At 31.7% G+C, this 10,158-nt stretch overlaps 1 protein-coding gene across 6 annotated transcripts in view; it reads right to left on the bottom strand.

Annotated features, from left to right (window-relative positions):
* Window positions 1–10,158, bottom strand: part of LOC106457273 — a 320,035-nt gene that overhangs the window by 137,247 nt on the left and 172,630 nt on the right. For 5 of the 6 annotated variants that reach the window (XM_022383116.1, XM_022383119.1, XM_022383118.1 and 2 more), the window contains exons 13-16: window positions 8,679–8,795; window positions 1,988–2,008; window positions 781–1,229; window positions 262–599 (exon numbers count right to left, since the gene is read on the bottom strand). In XM_022383116.1, the coding sequence (XP_022238824.1) occupies window positions 262–599; window positions 781–1,229; window positions 1,988–2,008; window positions 8,679–8,795 (925 nt within the window). The remainder of the gene's footprint in view (window positions 1–261; window positions 600–780; window positions 1,230–1,987; window positions 2,009–8,678; window positions 8,796–10,158) is intronic. The other variant, XM_022383117.1, reaches the window with a different exon arrangement.

Raw genomic sequence — 10,158 nt, 5'->3', positions numbered from 1 at the left:
GTTTGTATATTAAAACATATTTGTATTAAAAAGAAAACCGTGTGTATCAATCTTGTTGGCAAATATCATATATTGGAGATATATCGGCATTTACTTAACTACTAAATCTAAATTACAATTTAACTCAGTTTTAAACTATTTGAAATTGTAATACGTAATATTCTGCTTTGTTAAAAAGATATGCATGTTCATCAAAATATGATTGACATTGAAAGCCAATATTATGGGAGCTATACAAAAGATAATTTAACAAAACCTCACCGATAAAATTCGATCCCCCTTTTTTAGTTTTCCACTACGTCCAGCAGGACTGTCCGGAATGATGTTTTTAATGAAAATGCCGGTGATTATATTTTCTGGAGAAATGGAAACTTTTCCTCCAACTATACTAAGACCCAGGCCGTGTTCCGGATCTCGGAGTAGCCTCACTCCCTGCTCTGGCCCCCACTGGCAAGTTCTACCACTAACCACGTGCCCGGACACGTCCATTGTGGAGGTTGGAGCAGACATGGTTGTTTCACCACTGAGTAGTCTAAAATTTGGTTCTTCGGGTTTAACACCAAATTGTTTACCATCAAGCCTCAAGCCTGTTGCACCACCTGTAAACACGAAACTCATTACAGTTTCACAAGTTTAAAGTATTGGATAAGAACAGCCAACTGATAACAGATTTAACGGACCTGATGATAAATTATTGTGATTTCTGTAAAAGAAATAATATTGAGTGCAGAAAGAAATTAAGAATCTCTCATTAGTCGCCTGAAATATGTATTGACGTACCTTGTTCTAACTTTCTGTGTTTTAACCAAGCGGGTTTTAAAGGCACTGGTGGTTTAGAGAGTGCAGGTTTCTTCTCAGACGATGTCTCTCTGAATTCTACAGGTGGTGTGATCACGTGATCTCGTTGTACGGGTATCAACAGAGAACCTTCTTCTGTGCTGGTAAGTTCATCCCCAATATTTTCTAATAATTGCAACTTCTCTTCTATGAGAGGGATTGATTCGGGTTCAGAAAAGTCAAGGTCATCAAGGTCAGGGGCATCGAGCAACTTTGCAGGGGCAGAAGAAGGAGTAAGGACACTAGAAGTAGAAGAACTTGGGATGCTGGAGGAAATATCACGAAATTTTCTCCTGGACTTAACTGGTGGTGTCCATGGACTTTCTAGTTCATCTAATGAAAGATCGTCTTCATAATCGCTCTCAGGAAGTTTGGAATAAAGAAATGGCGACCTAAGAAAATATAATTATTTAAAAAAATAATTAGAAATCAGAAGAGAAAACTAAAGATGTCGTGTTATAAATTACAAAATACGCATTAAGGATAAGCCAATTAGTGAACAAATTAAAAGAACAAAAACTTAAAAGTTATTTGCTTGCTTGTATATTAAAAGTTTCTGAATAATAAATTGGTAAAGTTTGAATTAACTTTTAAAATATTTTAGCTTTTGAGTCTAATTGTTTTCAATTAAACTGTTTTACTCTATTATCATCACCATTTCACATAAACGCAATAAAAGAATGAATCAAAAACTTTCAGTTAGAAATTTACTTTTAATAGTCGAAACGTTTCTGCGATGAATGGTGTTACTGCTTAAACAATTATTGTGTGAAAGTTTATAGTTATAAGTTTTAAACACATTTTTACTCGAAATCTAACTTTTATCAATACTTTTAAATGTTTTATTTTAACCCTTACTAGAAAATAAAAAGGTTTCGAAGATAGTCCAATTGACTCTATCCAATCGCACAAGTATAGTGAATATTGGCTTACTGATTCACTTTTTCATCACAGAATCTACACCATTTGATGTTTTAATAAAAGTATTCTATTTTCAGAATTAAATGATGTTATCATAGACATATTTTTTATGTTCATAGCAATAGAGATTGAAAAAAAACACATTTGAAATCTGTAAGTATATAAGAAACGGATTACATTTTATGAAGTAAAGAACCAAAAAACAACAAAACAGGAGTTTTATACATACCGATAGTATCTTGGAAAGATCCTAAATTGTTAGTAGAAAGCGGAGCAGCACAAAGTGGGTCAGGAAAATAAAAGAACTTGTTATTATGCTATAAACAATCTTCGTGGTTCTACAACACTTTTTCTTTAGCAGATTAGAGTCAAAAATATGTTAATCAAAATTTTTGTCAACAAGAAGGGTATAATCCGGGAAATTTCTCTGTTCTTTTTATTAGTTATTACCAAAAGCTTTCGTAACGACAAAACACACACATAAAGGAAAAAAAAATGCAGTATATCTTAAAGGAAATATAATCTAACACAAAGAATGCTTTGGAACCTAAAAATATACAGCTCTTCTTTCTTTATCTTTATAAATATTCGACTTTAAGAAACTTGAATAAATACATAAAAATCTTACAGAAGGAGTAAGCTATCTATGTGATTTAATTTTTTTTATAACACGTATGAATAACTAAATAAATGTCTAAGTTAGAAATTGTAAACATTGAATCATAGAAGTGAAAACAAGTTAGCACATATGTAGTAGAAAAAAAAATACCGGGGTCTTCATCTTAAGTCACCCCAAACATACGAACTTGAGTTTATAACGGAGCAATACATTCTGCCATGATTAATCAACATCAGCGAATGAAACTTAAGCTGTAGTAAGCGCAGATAAGCAAACGTAGCTAAATATCTAATGTCCTGCGGAAATCAGAACTAAGTCTTTCGTGTTAATATATCCTACGTTCATATCACGTTTAATTACGGGATGTTTTGATATAGTGTTACAGCAACAGCTGGGATTGGTTGCATTACGTAGGCATGCACGGAACGCGTTGTTTCCAAGTTGCTGCGTACTGTAACTTTAGGATGGGCTCTTGCCATCTCGCTTGTGCAGTGTCGAAGAGAGAGAAAAATGCGCTTGTTTATATACGATGTACAACATTTAAAATGTGACCATCCAATGAATCGTGCAGAGTTTTTCATGAAATAACCTTCCTTTAAAGCAGATATGACATGAAATAACCTTCCTTTATGAAATAACCTTCCTTTAAAGCAGATATGACATGAAATAACCTTCCTTTAAAGCAGATATGACATGAAATAACCTTCCTTTATGATATAACCTTCCTTTAAAGCAGATATGACATGAAATAACCTTCCTTTAAAGCAGATATGACATGAAATAAACTTCCTTTATGATATAACCTTCCTTTAAAGCAGATATGACATGAAATAACCTTCCTTTAAAACAGATATGACATGAAATGAACCTTCCTTTAAAGCAGATATGACATGAAATAACCTTCCTTTAAAACAGATATTACATGAAACAATCTTCCTTTAAAACAGATATGACATGAAATAACCTTCCTTTAAAACAGATATGACAGCACGAAATATTTCTGATAATAGTACTACGTTAAGTTTATTTGTTTGCTTATAATTAAGCACAAAGCTAAACAATAGGTTATCTGTGCTCTGCTCACCACGGGTATCGAAACCCGCTTTCTAGCGCTGTAAGTGCGCAGACATACTGCTGTGCCACTGGGGGGCACCACGTTAAGTCCAAAGCCATTGATCAGGTAACTTGGGACAAAAGAAAACATCAGTAATAAGCCCGAACACTGGGAAGTTAGGGATAACTGTAAAATGTATCAACCTATTTTTTCCTATTTTTATTTTTTATTTCTATAAATGTTTCTTTCTTTTTTTTTTTGAAGCGAGTTATGATTTTTCCGATATCCCATGATCTACTTAGATTGAAAAAGTAACTGAAAACCACAAGATTTCCACGCAGCTTTGAAAAAAATAATCATGCTGGAGACTTTTGTTTTAATGAAGCACTATAATTTAGGATACTAAGTGTGTCTTCATATTTACTTTTTTCTATATCATAGATACCAACTTTCACCTATTCCTTCACAAGATAGAGACGAATAGCCACATTATAATATATACATGTTTGTGTTGCTATTGAATCGAATAACCTTGGAGTCGTCATTGTTATATATGTTTATAGATTCAAGTTAATTCATCACTCAATTCCCAAGCTGGATCTTTTCAAATGAACTAACAAAAATCTACTTTTTTCTCTTTTAAATTCTTCTCTTTTTTCTAATTCAATAAAGTTATTTATATGAGCAGAATATCACTGACGATACATGAAATACGTTCTCTTTTCTTGGAACTAATCCAATTGTTCGGATAATCACATTTCGGTATATTCTTCTTTTATAACATCAGCAATACTTACTAACAACTTAAAAGAATATGGCATAGGTTTTGCAGCCAAAGTTTTATTGAAAAAACAAAATAGAAGGTACGAATTTCAATTTTAGACGACTTTTCTTTACTGACGAAAAGTAAAGGAAAAATTTTTAGATAAATCATCCTTCGCGTATTCTTGTAGTAGCAATTTAATTGTCCTAAAACATTCATTGGTAAACGTTTTTCAAACGTGTTTAAATTTGATTGTGAATTATTGACTTGTAAAGATAATTTTTGACAGAATATATTTGAATTGGTTTAAAAACGGAAAATAGTATATGAAGATGTTTGAATTTTAAAGATAACTTTGACGATTTTTGAGCTGCTTAATAAATGAATTTTATAACAATTTTCAAGCACTTTTGAAATGAAATATTTTGATTGATGATATCTTTATTCGTGTTTTCCATTTGGGTGGGATATATTCACTGATCATTTTCGAGCTATGTTTTAGAAGATCTTGGATGGATGAGTTACGTGTTGTTTTGTAAACGCAGGAGATTTTTTTTTAACTGACGACTATCGAGTAGTGTTGTAAATGGATTTAATCTATCTATATGTATATATATATATATATATATATATATAAGAACGAATGTGTGTTTGTTTGCACCTAACTCTTCCGAGCCTATTGGGTCAATCTCAACCAAAATTTATATGTAAACACTATGAACTATGGAGAATGTCCTAAGGGGGTCAAAATTGAGCTTAACCCTATTTCTATTTTGTAAAACCTGTTAGTTGATTACTCCCAGTCTATTGAGTGAATCTCAAACAATCTTGGCAGGTTAACGCTTTAGAAAATGTTGAAAATTCTAAAGGGATTCAAGGTGAAAGTAAGAAAGTTGCTGGATTATTTCACAAACAACCACGCTTTTCTCATGATCGATGAGATGTAGGGTGTTCAAGGATGAGATCACCTCAAAATCTTTATTTGTTGGTAGATGTAAAGCACACTGCAAATGTTGTTTATGAAGAAGCTTTGTTATAATTTTAAATTTTAAGATAAAGTATATGTTCAAGTTATTACTTTGAAATATATGATTGCTGTTAAACTTACATTGTTTTAATTAAGTTTAAACATTTCCCGTCAGTTGATGGATATTTCAGCTTGTGACAAATAATTTCGAGTTGTGTTATAAAAGTGTTTTCGAATAATGTTTTTGAATTGTATTATAAACACTTTTTACTATATGTGTTCGAGTTGTGTTTAAAAAACAAAACAAAGAAATAATGGCTTTGAGCTGTGTTTTTTAATCTCTGTTGTTGGAAGGGCACTTTTTCGAGTGTTACTTATTGATCTGTGGTGTAAGAGAAATAAATGGGTGACGATTTTAGGGTTCTCTAAAAGGGATATTTACTAAGTGTTTTTTATCGGAACATTTGATTGTTAGTTTATGAGTTACGTTGTTATGTCCACTGATATATTTCGAAATATTTTTTCACACATTAAAATAATTATAAAAACGTGTATTGTCAGGGTTTGTTTGTTTAACGTTAATCGCAAAACTACCCAAAGGGCTAACTTTTTTTCTGCCCACCGCGGATATTGTATAGAAACTCGATTTTTAGAGTTATAAGCCTCCAGAGTTACCGCTAAGCCATCAGGTGGCGGGTTGTCAAGTGACTGCTTGACCGATAACGTTTCAATTGTGTCAAAACGATACTGTGATTGTAAATTTTGAGCAGTTGTGTTCAGGAAATTTTAGAGTGATTAATTCTGTGTTGTGTTGCAAGGGATATGTTTTTGCTGTTTAAGTTTGACTTGTAAAGAAAGTTTTTTATTGATAAGTTTTGAGTTGTTATTGTTATTGTCATTATTGTTACTCGTTGTGTAAAATAATGTTTAAACTGATCGATTATAAGCTGTACAGTGAGAGGATTTTGTGACTGATGGTTTATGATGTTTTTACAAGAATTGTTTTCTGTTGACGATTTTCTGTTTTTCTGATAATTTTGGGCTTTGTTTTATAGTAAAACTTTTGATTGTTGAGTTTTGAATTGTTTGGTAAGAATAATCATCAGTCGATGACTTTTTTGAATTGTGTTGAAAAACAATTTTTGTCTGATAATTTTTCAAGTTGACTTGTTAAAAAAACGTTTTGACTCTTGAGCTTTAAGTTGTTTTGTAAGGAAACGTTTATGACGAATGATTTTTTAATTATATGATGATAGAATATATTTTGCTGTTGATACCTTAGTTTTGTTGCAAGGAAACGTGTTATCAAACATTTTTGAGCAGTGTTGTAAGAGGAGTTTTGCATTATTTTTGAGTTGTGTGTTAAAAGGACTTTTTGACTAAGATTTGGGAAATAAGCTGTAATGGGAGTTTTTAAAGTACTATTATCGAATTAAGCTTTCACTCTTAACTTTACCTATCTCAACTTAAAACCAAAGTTTACCAACCAACCAACAATGCCACTACATCTCAAACTGTGATAAACTTATCATGCCTGAGATAGGCAAAGTTAAGAGTAAAAACTTCATTGAACAAACAAATGTCAATATCTATATTAAATGCATCTACATATTATAGAATTTATTCTGTTCAATAGTTTTTTTTCAGTTTCGACGTAAGTACGTTTTTTAACAGATGGTATTTTAATTGCGTTATAAAGATTTTTGAATGAAGATACTTCAGTTGATACAAGATAACTTTTGACTGATGAATAAGTTGTAATATAATGATTCCTTTGAACCACGATTTTTGAGGTGTGTGATATACTTTTCAACAGACGATTTTGAATTGTGTTTTAATGAGATATTTTTACTTTCACTTGATCTTTCATTTGGGTTATGAAATGACTTATTCGTACATGAATTTTGAGTTGTATCAGAATATTTGTTTTTGACATATGATTTTTGACTCATGTTGTAAAGGAATTTAGTTAGGAAAAGAAAGTACCTAACATAGGAATTTTATTTCTGAGTTGATGTATAAGAGAAGTCTTTGACAAATAATTCTTAAATTATGTTGTAAAAGGACTTTTCTAATGACAATTTTTGACTGATTAGTAAGGTGTAATTCTGAATGATAATTTATTTCTTGTATTGTAATGGAATTTTGGGATTTTCCAGTGATAGTTTTTAATTGTATTGTAAGGAAGTATTTTGGTGATTGTATTTTATTTTTAATTATATTGTAAAGAAGTTTGTGAGTGACAATGTTTTTATCCTTACTTGTATTGTAAGGGAGTTTTGTGAGTGATAATGCTTGATATGTATTGTATTGTTTTAACGGTTGGGTTGAATACATTAACTTGTGTTCTAAAAGGTAGATTATATCCATTGTGTTCTAAAGGTTGAGTTGTATCCCTTAACTTGTGTTCTAATAGGTGGGTTGAATCCCTTAACTTGCATTTTAATAGTCGAGTTATATCCCTTAATTTGTGTTCTAATAGCTGAGTTATATCCCTTAATTTGTGTTCTAATAGCTGAGTTAAATCCCTTAACTTGTGTTCTAATAGGTGGGTTGAATACCTTAACTTGTGTTCTAATAGTCGAGTTATACTCCTTAACTTGTGTTGTAATAGCTGAGTTAAATCCCTTAACTTGTGCTCTAATAGGTGGGTTGAATACCTTAACTTGTGTTCTAAAAGTCGAGTTATATCCCTTAACTTGTGTTCTAATAGCTGAGTTATATCCCTTAACTTGTGTTCTAATAGCTGAGTTAAATCCTTTGACTTGTGTTCTAATAGCTGAGTTAAATCCCCTAACTTGTGTTCTAGCAGGTGGTTATATCCCTTAACTTAGGCTCTAGCAGGTGGTTATATATATCTTGTATTCTAACAGTTGTTTTAAATATCTTATCTTGTAATGATCCTGCGTCTTTAAAACACATATCAAGCTTCCCTGAAATCGCTGAATATAAGTAAACAACAGTGTATATAAGAACGTATACGTGCTCTTTACTCCAATTCTTGTTTAAAGGCGTCTGTGTTTAACGTAATATATTATTTCCACTTGAATGTATCCACGTTCATACCTCAATTTCTATTGATCACGGAGGTCTGTGCTGCATTCAAGAAAACACCTACCTACGCATAACTACGTAATAACTCTAGCTACATGTCTTTTAAACGGAACCACAACTAAGGATAAACATTGGCAAATATTCCTTTCTTCCTCATAGAAGGAAAGTGACATTTTAAAGTTACTCAAGTGTAAACAATGTGATTTTGAAGAGGTAAAAGTTAGAAATAATTCGCAAAAAAAGGGAATAAAACACGGATATTTTAGTTGCTATGGTAACATACCACACAATGGCAAATGTCCGTGGCCCATTTCTATACAAATCTAAGCCAAACCATTGGAATGTTATTGATTAATCCTTTAGTTTAGCTGATCGTTAAACTGACGTCATTTATTCGGTGTGAACAACATAAGAAGATTTTCAGAGAATCAGAGTAAACTGTCTTTATAGTTCACTTCCCTACCTCGGTGAAGGATGATGTTGTATTAGACTTTGAACGGGAGATTCTCTACTTTGTTGTAGTGCCAAAAGGGCTGACTGTCTGTGAACAGCAGCATCTGCTCCCGGTACGTAGCGGATTCTGAAAGAACAATAAAACTGGATCTTAATCCACGTAATTTAACATAAGATACTATAGAATAAGATGGATAAATGTGGGAGACACAGGTTAATAGGAGGAAAGAAGAGTGTAGTGCTTTTATCTGTCTTCACTGAGCCACATTTTTCAGACTCGCAGCTTAACTTAATAAGCTCTCTAAAAGTAAAAAGGATTAGTAAAATATCGAAAGTTACCATATTAACTTCGTCATTTAGATGACTTGTATACATATACAATTAGAATTTTTTTTGTTAAAAAAAAACCTTAAACAATTTTTACTGTTTGTACTTCTAATGATACGTACTGTCAAAAATAAAGAAAATTAAGACCAAATCATGTAAAGTTGACTGTAATGAAGTAAATGATTTTTTTAATACTGACTAATTTGAAATTATGGCCTTATTCTTGACATAATTATGTTACATGAAATTCCATTAAACCTCGTAGAAGATCAAGTAAAACACATCACGGCAATTTTGATTGCGTGTTCAATAAATTCAAAAGCCTGCTCAGGTTTATAGAACTCTTAAATAAACCTTAAAGTGATTTTGAATGAAAATAGAAGAAGTCGAATCGTGTTTTGTTTGTTTGTTTATAGCACAGAAATTAGCTTCAACTAAATATATTCACTGTCTGCTTTCGTATTTGATAAAAAGAAGAATGAAATTATTAGTAACCTCCCGAATAGGCTTTTCGTTATACAATATTTCTGATAAATATGCGCTATATTTCGAACTGACCAGTTTGGAGAAACAAAAATAAAACAACAACAAACTAAAAGGCTTAGACGTGCTTCCGTAAACATATTATCGTTTTTTGAATTGTACGTGATACATTTCTAAAAAAAACAAATAATAAGGAAACATTAGGACTGCCAATCCAAACTCGAATAATGTTTACAGTAAGTGTATCGATTATTGGTTCCAAGAAGTGGTTTTCTTTATATAAATAGTTTCAAAACATCACGGGCTTAAACTACAATATTGACGATGCGTGCATCACTTTCAATATTTTATCGACAACATTTTGTTTACGTAACTTCATCTTTATTGTAGAGTTTGACGAAATACGTATCATCGTAACTTCATCTTTATTGTGGCGTTTGACGAAATACGTATCATCGTAACTTCATCTTTATTGTGGCGTTTGACGAAATACGTATCATCGTAACTTCATCTTTATTGTGGCGTTTGACGAAATACGTATCATCGTAACTTCATCTTTATTGTGGCGTTTGACGAAATACGTATCATCGTAACTTCATCTTTATTGTGGAGTTTGACGAAATACGTATCATCGTAACTTCATCTTTATTGTGGCGTTTGACGAAATACGTATCATCGTA

This window comes from Limulus polyphemus, unplaced genomic scaffold (genome assembly GCF_000517525.1).
Source record: "Limulus polyphemus unplaced genomic scaffold, Limulus_polyphemus-2.1.2 Scaffold310, whole genome shotgun sequence".
Lineage (NCBI taxonomy): Eukaryota > Metazoa > Arthropoda > Merostomata > Xiphosura > Limulidae > Limulus > Limulus polyphemus.
The sequence above is the reverse complement of the archived record's forward strand: the minus strand, read 5'-3'. Positions and strand labels throughout refer to the sequence as shown.